This window comes from Chelmon rostratus, chromosome 17 (assembly GCF_017976325.1).
Source record: "Chelmon rostratus isolate fCheRos1 chromosome 17, fCheRos1.pri, whole genome shotgun sequence".
Classification (NCBI taxonomy): domain Eukaryota; kingdom Metazoa; phylum Chordata; class Actinopteri; order Chaetodontiformes; family Chaetodontidae; genus Chelmon; species Chelmon rostratus.
The window spans coordinates 12,786,636-12,807,810 of record NC_055674.1 but is presented as its reverse complement, the minus strand read 5'-3'; the positions used below and the strand labels follow the sequence as shown (position 1 = coordinate 12,807,810).

The following is a 21,175-nucleotide window of genomic DNA, read 5'->3' as shown; positions in this document are numbered from 1 at the left end:
GTTGCCCGCTCGCCGTGCGTGCGAAGTCGTGGATGCGCGTGCGTGCGCGTGCCTGTGGTTCGCACGTGTGTCGGCGTGTGCAACGCGAGTGGGTGAAACTCGAGTGTGTGTGTGGCTGTGTATGGACAGGAGTGTGTGTGCGTGAGCGTGGAGACAGCGAAGGTCGCCTTCGTCTTGTTTCTGTTGAGCTCCTTGACGTCGGACGCTGACTCCAGAGGTTCCCCCGTCTTGTCTCCAGCTTCGCTACACTTCTGATCTCCTCTCCAGCTCTCCTTCACACCTCTTTCTTTCTTTCTCTTTCTCTGCCTTGTGCCTGCTGGTTGGTAAAAAGGGGCCAGATAACAGTGCCCTAGTTTCTACCTCTCTCCTCTCTTCCTCTCTCTCCCTAGTTGCCTTTGGTGAGCAGAGGCCATTCAGCTGCGAGATTAAGATGTACTGGAAAGTGTTTACACCTATCACACCCGTCACTTGACCACTCCGGCATTGGAGAGCGTCGGGTCAGGATCAGGCGAAGTTTCGGCGTGGCCTGTCGATGGCAAGCGTTCCAGCTGTTCACTTCTAATGACAACATGAAAGATAATCTACTGAAAACTTCCAGCAAGCTTTGATAGTGCTGCTCAACATTTCATTAGCACGGCAAATACTGATGCTATCAATCATGTGTGAAACACTGTCTGTCACATCGCTTTCAGATTCTTATTCAGTTTCATCTGTTTCCAGCTCAATTGTCTGAGGCGCCTTGTGCCAGGGGACTCCTGGGGGGGAGATTTCCTTTATTAGTTGTCGTCTGAATGAGCTGATCTACTTACTCAGCCAATCAGCAGTTAAGGCCTGAGACAAGGGTCCCACCTGATGCCGGCAGCTGGTCCAGATTCAGAGAGACAGAAAAAGGGCTTCGACATAGGACCTCTAAAATTTGACGTTCAGTTCATAAAGTTTGAACACGCTTGGCAGCACGGAAGAGAGAGTTCTCGATTTTCAGAACTTTATATATTGCGTGTTTGATGAAGTCTCCTTGAATGTTTCTGAATATATTAACTTTTTGTAAACCGACATCTTAAGACTTTAAATTCCAACTTCAACAATATATTGAGATAATCTAATTTGGCACTTGGAAGCTTTTACTAAAAAAATGACGTCACACAGTTTCAGGATGGGAAAAACACAGTGAAAAGCTGATACATCTCAAAGGCACAATCAACCTTTTCCCTATGAAATACTTGAGTAAATGGGCATGCTTTTTATAAACCGCTGTGCCCCACTTTAGACAGGACTCTGGCCCATTTTCAGCCCTCAGAGCACTCACACAACTCTGGGTTTTTAACACACTAAATGGCAAGGCATTAAAATGAAGAGCAAGAGGTAAATGGAGATGGCAAGATACACTGCTGAAAGGTGTTTGCCCAAGAGTGTAAAACAGACAAGGAGTCTGGAGTGTTTGCACAGCAATTATACAAAAAATGTGTTCATGTCGGTGCGTGTTGAAGAGAGAGCTGGACGGAAACACCACAGCGAGTCTGATGTGTGACACTTTTTAGAAAATGAATGTAATGTGAGAGAAAGTGCTCTCTGTAAACACCATCAGTAGCTAACTGAACCAGGAAATTGATCATTAGAGATGAATCGTCTCGCTTACTGTCTTAAGGAAAAAGAAGCCCCGCAGCGGGGGTTGAGAGGAGATGAGAGACAGTTGTGTTCATTATCGCGTTCCACCTGGATGCATTTGCAGCAAAACTGCCTTTTCTCCCAGAGGACGCGTCCCCTCGCCGAGGCTGCGAGAGCGACCGCTTGTCTCTAAATGTGTAATAATAGCGTCTTTTGGCGCAGCCCGTCTCAGTGGGTGACCCTCTGACCTGCTTCATTCCCTCACGGTCCCCAAGCACCTCACAGCTGCAGGGTGTCCAAGCAACAGGCAGCAGCGCGGACGACTGTGGCAACACGTGATCGACGACGTGAGTGTGCCACACCAGAGGGATCACCTCGCGCCGACCGGGCGAGGGACGAGAAGCGACGAAAACCGATGACAGCATCTGCCAAGAAGGCACCTCTGACTCACCTGTGAGTGCCACTCACCAGAAATATCAGGCTGTCAGGACCGGAACTGTTAGAGCAATGACAGAAACATGCAAAATCACTTCTGCTGAAATCAGGAGTGACACCTCTAAACTGAGCAGTGATTAACTTCAATTAGGGCCGCCAGCTTCCCTGTTAGAAACAGTATTCCAGGATGAAAAACAACCTCAAATGGTGGCTAATTTTACCCATAGCAGAATAGATTGCATAGCTTTCAGAGGGACCTGACTGTATTCATTTGCTAATGACAGGCAACATTACTCAAGCTAAATTAGATTACTCATGCCCCGAGGCAGTTTCTATGAGGGTCATGTTAATATTCTTCTCGAAAAAACAGCAGGATCGGTCGGCGTGCACGTTCGCCTCGGCGCTCATCTGACTCTGTTCCGGCAAAAAGCTCCGGCCATCGCTCTGCATGAGGCGGGAGGTCAGGTGATGTGGGACGCTGAGTTGTGAGTTAATGAGCACACATGGAAGAAAAATTAAATTACAAGGGACTGGTGTATCTATATTAGATATTAGTATCAAAAGATAATTTCCCCAGCGAGATAAACAGCTCTGATTCCTCTTTTTGCCAAAATGAAATGTCACCCGTGTGCTTGCATATATTAAGCAGGGTGATGTGGAGTTTTTATTCTCTATTCTGATACTTGATCTAGTTAGTGGTACTTCAAATAGAGAGTGAAAGCTGCTCTATCATCTATATTGCAGGTGCAAATGGCACCTGCAATATAGATGATACTCTGCTTTTCCTTGCAAGTTCGTAGCTGAATTGTATCTAATACAGAGACCTTTGAAAAGCAGAACAAAAGAAGCTTAAAATGTGGAGAAGCTTTCATTCTGTCTTGAGAAGTAAAACCACTTTGACCTGGCAAAAGAATTAAACCTCCACTGAATCGCCCTGTTCCTCTCCCAGCCATCAGCTGTTTTCTTCATTTGCTATATTTCTATGATTGACACACGTTGGGAGAGAAAAGGTTCGCTCTGATCAAAGATTGAATCAGCTGGGTGGCTGCTGAGGTTTAAAAAATGGCTTCATTTCTTATCATACAGCATCTGTCTGAGGAAGAGTGACTGCTTTTTAACGTTTTGATCTGAGAGCGCTACCATCAGCGCGATGCCGACTGATTTATTTCTCTGCCAAACGAGACGGAGACTATGAGGCTGAAGTGGCTCATAGCTCTTTCTGAGGTGACAGCGATTCAGTCTTATGCAGCCAAACTGAAGAGGCATTCAGGACTCAGAAAAGGTCAGAAATCTGAATGAAGCACTGCAATCAAAGGAAATCGAGCTCCACTAAATTACACTAGCAGATGTGTGGATTTTTAATGATTACAGTGTGTCTGTCAGTCAGTCAATCCGCAACTACTTGACTGATTTCCAAAAAATTTTGTACAGGAATTCATGGTTCCCAGAGGATGAAGCCTACCAACTTTTTCTAAGATCAACAATAAATATTTCAACAACTTCTGGATGGATTGCCACGACATTTGGTACACACGTTTGTTTAGTTTGTTTAGTTTGTCAAATGCTTTGGTTCATGACCAAATACCTGCAGAAACATCAAAGCATTTCCATTCAGCCTTAGCTGTGCTTTGTGTTTAGTGCTAATTAATAAATGTTAGCATGCTAATACGTTAAACTATTACCTAATCCACACAAACGTTCATATTTTTTTTAATGTATTTGGAAAACTAATGTCAGGGTGAAGAAGACTCAGAAACTCTGTTTGCAGAGAGCTTTTGGCTTGCGATGAAAGAGTGTGTGCCATCATATCCTTTGTGAGACGTGGCCAAAATAGTGCAGTTGCTAGCCTTGCTAGGACCTTTTGTATGTTTGCACATAAATGTACAGTTACTCTTCCACTCTATTAAGCAACAGAGGCATCAGGATGCATTTATGGAGGTCACAGCTACATAATATGGTCAACAACCTTCTAAACATCAGCATTATAGCGTTGTCATTGTGAGCGTGTTAGCATGTTGGCATTTTATTCACAGCAACACTGTGCCTCTAGCATGACTGCAGACTCTAAAAGAAATCACCACTATAGCACAACACTACAACCCTGATTTAGTTTATTCGTCTAAAACAATGTATTGGGTTGTAACTAAGACGTGATAATGAGAAAAACAATTTAAGTAAATTCAGATTAAATAAAAAAGCTTTTTTGATTGGAACACTAAAAGCAGGAAATACAGCACATTATAAATTAAACAAAGGCACTCTACTAAAAAATATCCGAAAGTGAGAATAAGTTTACAGTTGTGATGTTATCGGAGTAGGTTTGACCTTGAAACATACTGCAGCATTTTTTGAACACAATATGACAAGTGCCTCAGTTTTTCCCTGTCATTCTTTTTTTATTATGCAACTCCTTCAACTAGCACCTCCCTTCTGAACGTCCAAGACTGAAATGTTTATCGTTGGTTTCTTGAGAGAAAATTGAGAATGTGCTTAATTCACAGCAATAGTCATAAACCAATATAAGCACATACAGTAAGTACAGCTGCCACATACACATGGAACAGATCTAATCTCATCTCCTAAACGTACTTACTGTACTTCACCTTACAAAACAGAATATTCAATAGATTACCTTTTTCAGCCAAACCGGTGTGTGTTCACCTGAATATAAAATGGTAACTTTAATTGTATGACCAATGCCAGATTGCATCAAGGCATTATTATTGAGCCATTGTTCAGTAAAATAATGCTTTGAATCCTCTGTTCATGTCTTCTCACATTCAATGTTTTTTTCTTTTTTGTATCTTTTATTGCACTTTTATATACAACTTTACAGTTTTACATTACAAACAAATACATTTTTCGCCCAAATTATAATAGAAAAGATCTACACTCAGAATGGATCATACCAATGGCTTTCTTTTACACGAGCTGAGCCCGGCCATCCTGTTCTCAATCCCTGCCCGTCAAATACCGTTTGGTGGTTAATGTTGTGGATCAGTCGCAGTTTGGTTGGGTTTAGGCACCAAAAATCCTTGGTTAGGGTTCGGAAAAGTTCATGGTCTGGCTTAAAATGAGTAAGTTTACATGTGTGATGTAAATTACAACCCTGGTCTCTTGGGATTTACCCGTCAATCCAACCATAACCTACTCCATACGCGGACTTTTTTGCTGTTTATACTACGTCACCTTGCTCTTAGCATCTAATATTGCAGCGGATGGGTTTACATTGTAGTTAGCTGAAAGCCAAGTGGGTCTCATACAGATGCTACAGGGTGCCTTGTGCATCAAAAGAAAAAAATGTTGGTATTTGACGCCCTGAGAGCGAGAACAATCCAGCCTGGTATACTGTATGAACTGGTATCTCTGATGGCATATCAAACACACGAAATACAATCAAATACTATTATGTGGTTGACTGAGCTCACTTGCCAAACCAGAACCAACTGAAAAGCCCTGAAAAAACCCGCCCCAGCTGGTTCTTGGAGCAAGCTCAAGCAAACACTCACAGCATTTACTAAATACAATAATGGCATTTTTTTCCTTGAATCGTTTTCACCAGGTTTGTCTTTGTCACTGGTCCGTTTCCCAGCACTGCCACCAAGTAGGGAGAGGACCTCAAAGTGTTCAACCTGCCACAACAACACAGTATTTCCTGAGAGAACTAAAAGAAAGAGCAGTGATGGACATGCAGGATGCCAGCACACACACACACACACACACACACACCAACGCTTGTTATTAGAGGCAAATCCTTCAGGGACGCAGTCGCAGACAGCTCCCCCCGCTTCTGTCCGGGTCCTCTGTTCGAAAAGACAACCAGATGGACTCGCAGGGGGTGTGACAGACAGACAAACACTCTCCGCCTGACTGTGATCCTTATCCATTCTGCATTCCGGACGCCAAGGCTTCATTCAGATCAAAAGAAAGTCCTGACCTGGGCCGTTTTCTCAGTTCTGGGCGCCCCCTTTTTTGTCAGCTGCTCTTCTCTTGTGACAGGCAGATACACGATGTCACATCCATCGGGGGCAGCGTGACGGAAGGATGGCAGACTGATATGGGAGTGAATAAAAAGGGGCCAGTGAACAGAGGTGTTCCACTAACAAAACGGACATTTCGTTCCACTGACAAATGTCAGAGAAGAATGGGGTTAAGGAAGCGACAGACGGCGAGGGAGACAAAACCTTTCATATGGGAACAATCTGCTAAAATACTAAACTTCTAACACACTGCAACTCAGCAAGTCAACTCAAGACTCCCAAACCACATTCCCATGGAAAGAGAGCCATTAAAAGTATATATAATTTGAGTTTAAAAGGCCATACATTATTCTAAAGGACCGTGCTGATGTCTCTTTCAAATCTATGATCAGAGTATAAGGCAAGACCAAACTGGTTATGAGGACACAATACAAACTCTGGACACATGTCCACACTTTATAGCAACTGCACACACAAATGGAACACTTTCAAGTTGAAGAGTACATTTCATTTAGCACCTTGTTAAATACTTCACAGGTAGAACACTGCTGTTTGGCACATCTCAACGCTTCACTCTCACTTTATCCACGATGTTCAGTGATCAATACACAAACACGGGTTGCGATCCACACGCTGCTCGTTTGAGCATTTCGACAGTTGAAAGGTGACACTAACTTTGCATCGGCTACAGCACAGACAATGTAACTCTACGTTCTGCTTTGATGACCTCTAAAAGCAGATAAATGGATCTCATTGTTAATTGGCTTCCTGTCCGGCTGTCTGCCTTCTCTTCTCTTCCGGTCTTTTCAAAAAGGACAGTCTGCGTCTCTAAGATGGCAGGCTGTCACAAGCGCACGGGATCCGGCAGATTAGCCCACGTCCACTCCCAGGTGAACCTCGAGCCCAGCCCCTCACACCGGCGTGGTCCTGCGATTCACCCCGTCCTTTAAATCGTTGGGAAAACAGTTATGGACCTGGAGGAACTCAGCGGCCGCCTCATGTTCGGGGCTGTACGTGTTCTCCGTCACGCTGTCCCTCGCCAGGGCGTACATGGACAGCTCGTCCAGGGCCCCGCTGGCAGATGGCGCCCCCTTCAGACCGACCACCGGTGAGTTCTCCCGCGAGGCCTCGGTAGAGTGAGAGCTGGCGTGTGATGTCCGCCGGCGGTAGCGGAAGCTCGGTATCCTCGAGTACGGGGAAGAGGAAGAGAGCGAACGTATGAACTCGCGCCGCGCCCTCCAGCGGACTTCCTTGTTTTTCTCAATGTAGATGTTGATGGCGAGGACGGCCACAGTTTCAGCCACAATGAAGGAGAGGGCGCCGAAGTAGAACGACCAGCCGTAAGAGTACGTGTACTTCTTGTCATCGTCACGTTTGTCGCTGGGGTCTCCGGCGTTGCTGGAAATATAGACGATGATGCCAATAATGTTGCTTAGACCTAAAAAACGAGGAACAGAAAGAGAACAGGATCAAGAAGGAGGAAAAGGGATGGAAGTATCTGTGATGTGGTGACACAGTGGAAACGAACAAGTCCAGAGGAAAAGTGAAAATGTGAAGAGCTGACAATGAATAATCATCCATGACTTTTCCAGTCATGATGATGAAACCCGTGAACTCCCTCTGTGTGAGGTTGCTCATCAGCCAGTGACCACAGGACTCTCATCAACGAGGCCCTTAATGACATGACATCTGTGTGTGATGGATGGAGATCCTAAACCTTCTTCATCTTTATAAATTGCATTGATGAGATACAATATGTGACCACAGGTGCCACATCAAGCTGCCTTCCTTCACAACAAAAGGCCCGGCCCTCACATGATGGCTCCTCACTGGGGGCGTGGTAGGACGGCGTAATCTTCCAGCTCACCTGCGGCTACGAAGAGGATGCCCGCGCTGAGGAGGACGTTGTTCGTCTTGTTGTAGACTCGGCCCACCCCGACGCACAGCCCGCCGAGCATCAACAGGCAGGTACTGAGGATGGGGAACACGCTGGAGGCACGAACTATACCTGCAGAGATATGAGAGGGAGGACAAAGCAAGGTGATCATGAGCTGTTTCATGAAGTCACTGTTAATGGTTTAAACACAATCCATTAACCAATTCTTGATTGGACAATCAATCCATCGATTAATTGATCAAATTGTGAAGCATTTCATAGATACCAAAATAGAACCATAAATATATTAATAGCATGCAATTTTTTAATTCTTTGAACAACACGGCGTTTTTAAAGAAAAATGGACTCTTTTAAATAATTTGAATTTTAATTACCTCGCTGAGCCCTCATTTATCTTGTCCTCCACCTCCATTTTAGAGAACTCCATTATCTGTTATACTTTGGGGCCTTGTTGTGACAAAGCTGTGCTAATCAGCTGTGGGATGTAACAAGAGCTCTCACTGACTATCACCTCCCCAGAAATGAATCACTGTGCCATTTTACAAGTGTCCAAGGATGGATGAGCTTATTCAACTGTAAAGTTGAATAAGCCCTCCTGGCTAATGGACTGAGATTGGACTTTGTCCAAATTCTGATAAGTCTTCTTTGTTCTTCTCTGCGTATTAGGCTGATACTGAATTGGCTGTGCCGTAAATGAAGGCCCTTTGCTAATTGAATATTCCCATTTTATATCAAACTAATCTCAATCTATGTAAAAGCCTCGCCATTTTCATTTTTCACCCGTTTTCATAGAAAAATATCTTGAATTTTCAAAGGGAGCAGATCAGTTTAAATTGTTTTTTAACAAGGATTTTATGTCCCCACACAGCCATGAAGACCATTCACCACAGTTCAGAGTAAACAGATTCCTCTTGCTGTGAGCACTGCTCGTAAAATGCTTGGTATGGTTGCATATACAACCCTGATTCCAGGAAAGTTGGGACACCGTGTAAAACAGAAACAAAACAGAATGTGATCATTTGCTGATCCTTTTTTGACATAAACTAATTTGAAAACATGTACATGTATTTAATGTTTGACCTCATCAGCTTTTGATTGTTGTAAATATATCTGCATATTTTGAATTTGATGCCTGCAGCTTGTCTTCTGACAAGTTGGGACAGGAGCAACAAAAGACTGGGAAAGTTGTGGAACGCTCCAAAAACACCTGTTTGGATCATTCCACAGGTAAACAGGTTGATTGGTAACAGGTGATAGCATCATGATTGGGTATAAAAGGAGCATCCTGGAAAGGCTCAGTTGTTCACAAGCGAGGATGGAGCGAGGTTCACCACTTTGTGAACACATGATTGTATAAAGGATGTTACTACATGGGCTCAGGAACACTTCGTAAAACTATTGTCAGTAAACACAATTTGTTTGCAAATTACTGCATTCTGTTTTTATGTACTTTTTACGAGGCGCATCAACTCAAGGCTGTAACAGTTAAAAAAGAAAGGCGATGAGAAAATGCAAATAAGCTGCTAATCCTGCAGCAGCGTCACATGGAATGAAGAAATAAAAAACAATAAACTATACAGTGTTTTTCACACCTTTAAAAAATGCTTTTGATTTTTAATTGGAAAAGACTAATGAGCCTCTATGTTTGAATCCCATGTCTGAAGCCACAACATCAAGTAATCTTTCATGCGGTTGGAGCTAATTCATTAGTAATTTAAGGAACATTTCATCCGAGTATGAGAGTCAATTCAGACTCTTGAATATGACTTAACGAATTTCAGACAAAACAGATACAGCACATGCAGTAGGGTTTGGCAGAGCTGCTTTTAATTGCCCCATTATATGACAAGTAATTCATTGCTTAAAAATCATTGGCAATAAAAATTTGACATCCAAACAAATAAAGAAAATAGAAAAAGAAAAACTAAATGGATGACAAACATGGTGGGTTGTGATAATAGCCTGTCTTACTCATGCGGTCATCGCATCGGTTTATCACTCATCGGTTTATTAAAGGGTATCGCTCTCAGAAATAATAAGACGTTAAAGGTCAGTGGGCTTCCTGCAAAAGGGCCGACAGGTTAAGCAACGGCAGACAAAGAGGACGAGGGGAGCACTTACGCAGCAGGTACTCAGAGCTGTCTGTGTCGTAGTCGTTGTCATCAGGGAAATGGTTGATTCTGTAACAGCTGCCTTGATTGATGCCTGCAGGACAAAGACAACCACAAAGACGGACGTGATGTTCAGGAGATGATGACTATTCAACCGACAAATAGTATCGAGAACATAGCGCATTCATGAATCGCCTTTTGCGGGAAGCTGAGGTTAAACTGGATTTATTTGATGCTCAGGGGTTTGGACTTGCGATGTGAATCTATCAAACTCCAGTTGGTGTCAGCTGGTTAAAGGATGTGTGGCTGGAGGAGTCAGAGCCGCAGTTGCTCGCCACCCGGTGACCTGGTTTTTGTTAAACTGCGTCCACTGTAGTAAGACGCTCTTGTGCTCTTGTCTCTGATAAAAGAGGAAGGAGTGAGAAGTTACTTTTCGAGTGACCGCTGGTTATTTTTGGTCTGTCCTCACATAGTAAGTCTGTCCCTGACTTACTGAGTGTGAGTGATGGAGTTACACCATTGGTCAGTCGAGTGCTGGAGTTTCCCCATTGGCCTTTGCTGTTTCAGATGAATAGTCCTGAATTACTGCCTCACACTAAAAAAAGACCTTGAAGATTGTTGACTAAGTTTTTCATGTTTTACAATATGCACTTTATTCTAAAACCACTTTTTTTGGCTATTCCTTATGGCATTTATTGGATTAAATAACATGGGTCCATACATATCGCACACAAAAGCAACATATCCTCAAGGATTAACCCATGGCTTTCACCTCCAACCAAAAATGAGACTTTGACCTTTGACCTAAACTTCTTAAAAGTACGCTGGGGTCGGAGAGGGACTGTTGCTGGGCCCAGGATCATGAATCCTGCAAACTAAAGACCACAGCTCTCTGCACACAAATTGGAGGCAGAAAACCAACGTGGGGAGGGGTGGAGGATCAGTGCATGCTCTGTGCGGCGGTGGGATTAAGATTGCATTGCCTGGAGGGATTTGAGGGGCTGTGGCGCGTGTCCAAACCCTGCTCAGGTGAATGGCTGAGTGCCGGGAGGAACAAGAAGCCTATTTAAACAACAAGAGAGCGCGTGTTGGAAGCTTTTAATGCCACGGTGAGTTGCAACGGGAGGATAGAGCGGAGGGTGAAAGACGGAGAGCGAGTCGGAGAGAGAGGTCAAAGCTGAGAGAGGGCTGTAGCTGTAATTGAGCCGGAGTATAAACAACACCTTGTCTAGAGAGAGAGGGGTTGGGGGTGGGGTTAATGGATGTGCTCAGTGCAGCGGTGGTAACGCTGGGAGCTCTTTGGCTTTTCATTCACCATTTGGTCTTTGAATAGCTTTAGTTATTCTCCAAACAACACCCACAGAATTACACGTGGGCTGGGCCGCGGCTTCACTTGCATAATTTTACATGAAGATATTTATGTGTTTGGATCCCAGAGAAGTGAGAGCAACTGAAAATTCACTAAGCTGCGACAGCCTTAGCTTGGCGACTGTTGCTACGCCTAGCCTAGCATTTGTTTCTCACACAGTACATAACGCAGTTTACCACAACAACAGTGGCATCAAGTTTACAAAACAATAAACAAAACTCTCCAGATCGGTGGGTGGCGGTAATGCACCCACAAGTGTGTGTGTGCCAACTGCCAATAGTTCAAGAAGAAGACGAAAAAGAAGAAGAAAAACAACAACAACAACAACAATGTAAACAAAAGCCAACATTGTGGTTGAAAATGCAGTAAGATTATTGATCAGACAGTTGACGGGTAAAAATAAGACAACAAACCCCTCAAAATATATAGCTGGACTACTACACCACTACTATACATCATGAAGCGCCATGAGGTTATGTGTATGTGTGTGCACGCTCTGCCATGAGACAAGCTTATCACAGAAACCCCATTCAGTGAACCGCTCCTCAGATCACCTGACAGCGGATCGACACCAACCCTTCGTGGTGGACCAGTGAGTGAATTTTTTGGTCTGGACCATTGTTCGTATCATAGGGCAAGTGCTCCAGGATTCGATCCAGCTGGACACTTAGTAATTCTGGAAACGATGAGTCTGTGATTTCATATAAATGTGGACAAAAGCTGGCGTCTCATTCTTCTAGCCGATGACCTTGATTTTGCTAAAACAGCAGCGGTGTTATCACTGCCGTTAGCCGGCTAATTAAGCTAATGTTAGCTCGGCAGTTTACAGCGGCGCCACCCTGTGTGCTAACATTTAAACGCCAAGTATCTCTCTCACTCCAGCCTCATGCACTCCGTCTTGGCATGTGAAGAAATCCAAACCATGACCGACCCCTTTGGGCCTAGTTATGGTTGCTAAGCTTTGATTGGACAGTCGCTTTTCAGAAGGAGGAGTTTAGCAAACCCAGACGGCTGAACCTCAGTTAAGCTTTGCCACTCTCTGGATGCAACAAAGACTTTTACTTATCCCACATCAAAAATACAAAATCCCCTTCTCATCTCTAATGGCCTAACAGGCAGCAGAGATTAGAGCTGACCACCGCCATCTAACTTTCAGCCTCCCCATTAACAGCCTAAGCCGATGAAAGACGGACACCTGTCAACTCCATTTCACAGGTGCCGAAGGATCAGCAGCCATCATTGTCTGTGCCGCAGCTTTTAAGGCCACGCTGGCTTCCATTAACTAGGTCTGCTGCTTAATAAGGGACATCAATTTAATTAGCGTCAAATCAGTAGGTGGAAATGGAGCACAAGTTTCTGTGTCTAGTCACTGATGGAGGAAAGGACTAAGGACTATTTTGAGCAGCGATATGAGACTTTGTGCCGTGTGAAAAAACACATCTGGCTCCTGTGGTTAGATCAGGAACTGTGAAGATAACAAAAATACAGACACCTTTGCTGTGCTGTTAATTGCTGTGTAAACACTAAATCATGCTGCAGCCTCCGGGCTTGTAGCAGATTTTATATGTGTGTTTTTGCAAGTGTGTGTGTGTATGTGAGTGTGTGCAGCTGTCGTCTCTACAATACTGAAATGTCAAACTGCTTTTACTCTTTTTAAACTGCACACAAAAACACACCTTTTACTGTGAACCCAGAACGTTACTATTAATTTTGACTGTGCACAATAGTCTCCATCCTCTGCTCCAGCCCAGCTACCCCCGCCAGTCTGACGCCTCTGTCTTGTCTTCTGTGTGTGTGTGTGTGTGTGTGTGCGTGTGTGTGTGTGCGTGTGTGATGGAGAATGGAAGAAATAAAAGACAATATTGCAACTGATTGGGAATCTGATTATAAGCGGAGGCCTCGAGGTTTGTGATTTATGAGTGACAGTTATCGGCTCGATGTCTACGTTTAGTGTGTGTGTGTGTGTGTGTGTGTGTGTGTGTGTGTGTGTGTGTGTGTGTGTGCGTGAGGATGTGTACAAGCCGTGAGATGGACTCTTTGTGGAATTAAATAAAGTCTGAATCCTGACTGGCTGGGAGGGAAGGAGGAGGGAGGAAGCAGAGATTAAACAAGGGGAGAAGGTGCAAGGAAATGAAACAACAAAAGCACAGGCAGCAGAGGAATGATGGGCATGAAGAAGAGACAGGAGGCCACATTACAGAGGAACTCAGACTGAGAAGGAGTGCAGGGAATCAGCAAGAGAAATCAGGAATGGCAGAGGTGGAAAAGGTGGATTGCGCAACAAAGGTCGGAGGACAGTTGTGCAACATAAAAGCTGTGAAACTGAATGGATGTGTGTGCACTAGGTGTTGGCCTGACATGCAGACATACAGCTGCTCACCTGAGTATTCAGAACAAACGAAAACAGCCTTATTCCACAAATTTCTGGGATGTTGAGCTGATTATGTTGTGACAAATTGAGAATTAACCTTACGCAGTCGACACATTACAGAGGAAATAATGGATTCCCTGGGACTGACTGGAGTTGAAAAGCCCCATGCTGAGCATCTCCTCCTCTTCTCCATGGCAACCCCTGTTAGTCTTTAATAAGCTCATTTACATAAACAATCTCAGAGGATGCTTTTGACATCTTCATTGCGTTTCGATACCCACCAAATGAGAGAGTGCACTTCCCTGGCAAAAAACCCTTCTTTCAACAGTGCGTGACCAGAGACAAATGGACACTTGCACACGGACACGTGTCCAAACATACACGCATGTTGTACTGGGAGCAGCTGTCGCCGCTGTGGTGCCGCCGACGACAGGATGATGCACGTTGTCATTATTTTGAATTACCGCTGCTCAGCCAATAAGGGAGCAGTCTCTTAGGGCTACACCAATAGCGTTGTCTCATCGAGTCCAACGTTTCCCTACTCTCCAGGAGTGAGGAACGTCATGACAACGAGCTCCATGCTCCCCCACTTCCTCATTTTCACATTTCAATAGCTCTGCAAATTGACTGATGATTGAACCAATCAAAGGTGACTTTAATATTGCACTTAGTAGCCTCCAGTGAGTGATATATTGTCAGTGATGCTACAACTAACAGATCCACGGCGAAACAGAGTATCAGCTTTGCTTTGAGAGAGTGTGAACACTGACGAGGGAGATCGCTCTGAGGCTTACAGCAGGTGGGCTGATTAGGTTTTATGAAGCTGTAAACAGATACTACTGGGGCTTGATATCAAACGCAGACATGCGCGCACAGACTTAGCGTGCGAAACATACATCTATTACTTTGGAAGCAGGTAAGGCCGGGGCAGACTATAAAAGCATCTGTGTAATCAAACAAACCCCTCCAATTTTTTTTCAAGTCCAAGTGAGGGTGGAAAAAAAAAGCAATTTGGCGAAGACATCAGTGATTCAGTGTTGATATGACTGACAGTCAGTTAATTAAATTGTCACCAGGCAGCAGTTTCTTCAAACGCAGCTCTGCTTGGGTTACACTGTGCATGTGTTTCCACGTTGCAGGAAGAAAACTGAGATCTATCGCCCCATGTAGTCTGTTGTGAAGTTATGCACTGTCACTTACTTACCATTTTACTGTTTGAATGCAGATTGAGGGAAGAGCTATGTTGCTTTGCAGCCCATCAGTTTCTTACATAATTTATATTATTTCCTACTTATGTAGCAAAAAAAAACTGCTCTGCTAGTCTACACCTGGACTGTTAAAACCTGAGTTAAATGAAAAGTTTGATTTTTTATTTCATTGTATTTTAGTTACATTAGAGGATTGATGTCACTCTTGTACTTGTATGTAAAATACAAAGCTACCGCCAGCAGCCAGTTGGCTTAGCTTAGCACAAAGACTGGAAATTGGGGGAAACAGCTAGCCTAGCTCTGTCCAATAGTAGCAAAATCAATCTAACAGCAACATCAATGCATCATTGTGTGCTGATAGATGTATTGTTGTTTCCTTTGGACAGAGAGAAGCTGGCTGTTTTCTTCTGTCTCCAGTCTTTGTGCTAAGCTAAGTCAGCTGGCTGCTGGCAGTAGCTTCATATTCAGCATGCACACATGAAAATGGCATCAATCTTCTGATCCAACTTGCAAGAAGAAAGTCGATAAATGTAGCTCCCAAAATGCTGAACTTTTCCTTTAAGGTTACCCAGTTGCACATAGCTACAAACATAGCTTGCATGTGACACAAAGGAACTCAATTTAGAAAGAGAAATGCATCCAAAATGAAGAAGGGGCTGGGGGGGTGTGGGCATGAAGGGGGTGACAGAGGGTTCATTAAAAAGGTAGAGCAGAAAGATGAAAGAATGATGAGAATGGGGGAGTTCAACCTATAATGAAAAGAGAGAAAGAGTACGGAGTGACTGAGGTGCAAGTTGGGGCTAATTAGTGCCCCTGCACAGATTCTCAATTGTCACGTTTTAATTACATACTTGTGGAGGATGGTGGGAATGGCAAAGTGACCCCCACCCCTCCTAAACAAAGCCTCCCATCACAAACACACACACGTCCACTGTCTGCCCTAAGAAAAACAGCTGCCTCACCACCCCCGCCACCTCCAGCTGGGATGTTTCCTGTAAACATGCACCTGCTGATTGGATCAGTCATTAGGTCATCTCTCATTGTCAGGGTTGGCTTTATTTACTCGAGTCACACATAAGCGACGGCCTCTGATGCATCGCCGATTCTGATGCAAATCAGGCGCCGCTCACAGCCACGCTGGCCTCGCGGCGCTCATGTGGGAAAACAAACAAACAAAGGAGGGGGGGAAAAATCTGAACAACTGTTAAAAAATGCAAAGGACTCCATGAATGAGGGCAGCGCTGACCTCGCTGCCTCATTCGGTATATTCCTGCCTGCTCCTGAAAGGCAGGCAGGGTGGCAAGAAAGACAGAAACGCATTCAGTGTAGAAGAGAAAAGGGCTTAAGAGTGCTGCTATGTGTTACAGCAATGTGTTGTCGCTGCAATCTGTTCAAGCAAACGTGGTGATGTTTTCCCCAGTAGCTGTGATCCACACGTCCCTGTCAATACCCCAGTATGTTTGTCATTATGACCAGAGGGCTGTGTGTGCATGTGTGTGTGTATGTGTGTGTGAGTGGAGGGGTGGGGTGCTGAGGCTTCCTTCCTTGTCTTGTCCTCTATACTTATGAGTCTCCATGACAACAGAGCCATCGTCCAGCATCAAGCAGAGGCGCAGAAGTGAAACTACTGTGAGCGCTGGAGAGGATGATATGATAGGCCCGCTTTTGTTTGTGCAAATCGGCCTTTGTCCCCAGCCTCATCAGCAGCGTTTCAGTCTCTACTGTCCTTAATCCGCTGTCGTTACTTACTTCAAAGCAGTGACGGGAAATCACGCTTGACATAATAGTTGGCAGGCATTTGTCATTTATTTTCATTTCTAAAGGTTTCAATGCGGGCTGCGGGCCCGTCCACATGGCAGACAGGTGCCCGGCCAAGCATGACTCCCACTAAATTGCAAGTGTCATAACACACCAGGGCGTTCTTCACATGTGTCTAAAGCGTCCATCATCACCACAGGACGAGGCCAGAGACAGTTTAATCATTGATGACGGCTGAATTTCTCCCTGTACGTGGCCTCTTGTGACTTTGAGTCTTTTAAATGTGAATGAAAGCTCACTAGTGTCCTTGAAAAATGTTTTTTTTTTTTTTAGTGTTGTTTTTTTTCTAGTTTGGGGGGACAAAGTGTAAAATATTCAGCTGCTTTTGGGGTAGAAGAAACAAAACTGATGTAGATGCCTTTTAATAAGCAATAAAATGTCTTGGCATCAGTAATATATCTTAATCTATACCAAAAAAAAAAAAAAAACAAGAAAAAAAGAGAATGCATGAAAATGTATGAAATAACATTTTAGAGTAGATTTTTCTTCAAGTAGGAGGTGACAAAAGAAAAAAAAAGTTTCTGATCTTGTTTCCTTCTCACGATATACATTTTTCTGTAACAACGCTCCAGAAACGATACGAAGGCTGTGTATAACGTTTCATGTGCTGCGTTCAGGGCGGACGCCTCCTCCTGTGTGTTCATGTCTCTGTGTCTCCGAAGTGTCTGTCTGCTGCTTTCTTCATCGTGCAGATGACTGAAGTTGTGTTTTGAGCCTGCACTTTCTATATTTCGACAAAGCCGAACATGTTTGGGATGGTGCTGCGCATATGATGCCAGCTGGAGATGCGTTTTGTCAGATTTGGGTGCGTTTTCAAAACGTCTCTCAACAAATTCTAACGTAAGATACGTGCGTTTTATTTCTTTGCTTTCAATTTATTAGTTTCATTCTGTCCGTCACGGCAGAATGAACATGAACAAATCGCTGTAGTCACATTGACTGATTGATTGCCGATGCGAGAAGTGAAGGGGTGGCCGGAAGGAAGACCGGTCAATGAATGAGAGTCTGTCTGCCTCTGAAGTAAGACGTCACCGCCAACGCGACTCAAACATCAACTGCATTAAGATTAATCAAAAGCGCAAGCCAAAAGGAGAAAAATAGGAAAGAGTGGATATTTTGCTCTTGTTCTATAACAAAAAAAAATTGCTTGGACATGACGTGAACTCAGAGTCATCTATTTTTAAATCACCGGGCATGTTTCCATAGCAATTTCAGGGATGTTGCCAAGCAACAGCATCGGATACAACGGAGACATGAATGAAAGTAGACTCACAGCGCGCACATTTCCTGCCAGCGACCGGCTTAAAAGTGAATGGGCTCAGACGCGCCGGCTTGCAGACGCAACAGCCGTGTTTATTGTGTGGGCCTGTGCTTGAACAATGAGATGTAACAGTTGTCAGACAGCTTGAGTGGGACGTTTGTTTCTCCTTAATGTGCAACTTCAGCAGCCTAGCGGTATTAAAATCCGGAGACGCGTTCTCCCTCTGACCTCTGAAAGTTGCTCCACCTTTATGATCATTCTCTTGTTGTGTCCCGATCTCCCGATCGAGGCGTTTGGCGTGCGTAAAAGGGCGAGCGTCCTTTTGTGCGCTCAGGTGTCTGTGCGCAATAAGAAACAAAAGACTCCTCCTCGGAAAAAAAGAGATAATTCCAACTACTTGCTGTATGAACGGGGGAGCCAGGCAGCCTGTGCTAAATCACCATGCACAGCTCTGCATATGTTAAAGGTTTTCATGCGTTGGGACAGGCTTACCTTCAATACAGCAGATTCTCCACAGCCCGGAGTGGGTGAGGTCGCCCTTCTTGGTTTTGGGTTGCGACTGGGTCTCGTCTGTGGTGGCATTGGTGGTGTTGCAGATGTACGCCCGCGAATAGAGCCAGTAGTCCGTGCCGATGGCGATGGTCATCAGGCTGAAGGCAGCGAAAGCCCCCACGGTAGCCAGCAGCGTTTGAACCCCGCGGTCACACCAAGCCATGGCGCTTCATACTAGTCCACACTCTCACCGGTCCAACATGCACTCACCGGGGCGCGTCAGGGCGCGGGTCCTTTGGTCATACTTGTTCAGGCGCGTCCCCTCTGTTCCTCTGCTAAAAGTGTCGCCCAGGCAAAGAGGAAGACAAAGTGGGGATATTGTTCGCTCACCTGATGCTTAAAACCAACTGCTTGCTGCTGTGGATGTGAGAGGACACCGGCTGTACCCACTCCAGAGGTTCCACGCAGGTTTGGTGCGCGCAGGACAGCACGAAAGCAGCATCGTGTGCCAAAACCGGAACACTTCAAGCCACCTCACCACTTCATTCTTCTGTTTCCCCCCTTTGCCTTTGTCTCAAAACACTTTTCTCTGTTCCTACACAGACTGCGCCTCTGTTAAAACCCGTTTCCAAAGAGGACTACGTCAATGGCTCTTCTTAAGTGAGACCCCACCCTCACCAAATCTAACCAATAGAGGAGATGTGCTGTTGAATAAAGGAAGACAAAACTCACCGTGTCATTTGCAATCGGGTCACCGATACATTTCAAACATGTGGAATCCATCTTTGAGGGTTTATTGATCTGCCAAACAACCTGTCTCTCATGTGAGACATTTGGACACTGTCCACTGAATTCAGCAGATATGAGTGTTACCAAACTCATAGTCAGCTGTCACAGGGGTGGGGGTGGGGGACAGAAATAACGAGACGGTTTGACACAACGGTCCTTCTCTGTGATGCACTAACGCCAAATAACCAATCCCCCGCTGAATAGAGCATTAAAAAAGCAATTAAATGCTTGGTGAGTGCGTGTTACCACCAAGCGCCATGAATCACTCAGGTTCAGCCCAAGACTGTCACAGAAGAGAGGATGCTGATAGATAGATAGATAGATAGATATCAAGGAGATTTGTGAAAAAATGTGCCATTTAAATACTGAGAAATAAATAAAAAGTGAAGAATTCACGATCACACAAACTCTTTCCTTCCCTGCACATCCCACTTTGATCACACGGCTGACAAATTGGTTTTATTAAAAATGCAACAACAAAAACAAACAACAAAAGCCATTCATGTCCACATGAACACCAGATTAAAGACATGCTCAATGCATCTCCGAGCCAGCTGGGAGGTTTTCAAACCAGCAGGAGATGATTTCAACAGGCAAGGTGCCTCCGGCTTGATAAAATATAAAAACTCATCGCAGAATAGTTTGTGTTTGTCAAATCAGTGAGAATATTTCATATTTAACTAGCAATTCACATATAACATCTTATGACAAACCAACTATCCTGTAAAGCTACAGCACATAAACTGCTCTCAGGATAGAGCAAAGCTTAATTGAAAGGTGACTGCCATGAGATATACTGTAAGGCTTAATGCTGTGCTAATACATGGACACATTATATGGGCTCATTCACGGAGCTGTTTCCACTCTTTCCTTCCCACATTCAGCCAGGTGCATGACTGGACTTCCACTAAGATGTCAGTTTTAATCTGGAAGGTACTTAATCTTTAAAGATCCCCTAAATACACATTTTAAGATGAAAATGAAGATGAAAATACTCTGGTTGTTTGTGTCTCATGTGTTTTTTTTTCACAACAAAAGTTAAACTGCCTTATTAGAAATTCTTAAACTTACCTCCAGTCCCACTTCCTCATTGAAAAATACTGATTCTTTTTACAAATATTGTTGATTTCAATAGTCAAACTGCTGCCTACGTCACTGTTAAGTCCATTCTCAGTGTACGTGCCCTGGAGGTCACTTGTGTGAGTTGACTACGGCTGGCTCCAAGACTGGTTGTGATGGGCACAAAATCACTATTGTACATCTTTATATTCAAGGTGGGCACAGAGGAACTTTCCCCCCTCAACTGTTTGAGAAGGTGGACTTTTCATTTGGTGGAAGAATCAGACAAAAACAATGTTTTAGACTATTGAAAATCAACCCAGCAGTTGTTTTTAGCGTTTTATGCCTTTTTATATGATCACTGATATCTGGGATAGGTTATGTAAAGCAATGGTTTCTTTGTTTCTGTCTTTCTTAAGGCAATTTTCTGCTCAAATGGTCTTTTTCTCTGTAAAGCGGCTGACTGGATGGTTTTGATCCACTTGTGGATATTTACCTCGGCAGCCCTGATGGTGGCGCCAGCTCGCTGCAACACTGGAGGAAAAGGAAACGCTGGTAAAAGTACTTCCATGAACGTGAGTAAAAAGCACAAGGAGAGGACCGTGACGTCCCGTGTGAGCGCCCGCATGGATAACGTGCATGCGCAAAGCGCCACTGTGCCGCGTTACCGATTTTTGCAGATTGTCACTGCGCATGTGCAGTGCAAAACAGTGACGCCACCGTTCTCTCCTTGTATGTTCTGTGCGCAACATCTGAACAAAGGCCTGCCCCTTTTCATGA

At 44.4% G+C, this 21,175-nt stretch overlaps 1 protein-coding gene across 1 annotated transcript; it reads right to left on the bottom strand.

Annotated features, from left to right (window-relative positions):
• Window positions 1-6,931: 6,931 nt before the first annotated feature.
• Window positions 6,932-18,770, bottom strand: LOC121621144 (voltage-dependent calcium channel gamma-4 subunit-like). The gene is made up of 4 exons (XM_041957480.1): window positions 18,548-18,770; window positions 10,039-10,122; window positions 7,888-8,028; window positions 6,932-7,458 (listed from the first exon to the last, which is right to left on the bottom strand). The coding sequence occupies exons 1-4, from the start codon at window positions 18,768-18,770 to the stop codon at window positions 6,932-6,934; spliced, it is 975 nt and encodes a 324-aa protein (XP_041813414.1).
• Window positions 18,771-21,175: the final 2,405 nt, after the last annotated feature.

Excerpts from the sequence above, each read along its gene's own strand:
- LOC121621144 (XM_041957480.1), bottom strand. The coding sequence starts at position 18,770 with ATGGCTTGGTGTGACCGCGGGGTTCAAACGCTGCTGGCTACCGTGGGG. Across the intron at positions 10,123-18,547 it reads GAGAATCTGCTGTATTGAAG|GCATCAATCAAGGCAGCTGT; the intron begins GTAAGCCTGTCC and ends TTTGTCCTGCAG. Across the intron at positions 7,459-7,887 it reads CATCCTCTTCGTAGCCGCAG|GTCTAAGCAACATTATTGGC; the intron begins GTGAGCTGGAAG and ends CTCGTTTTTTAG.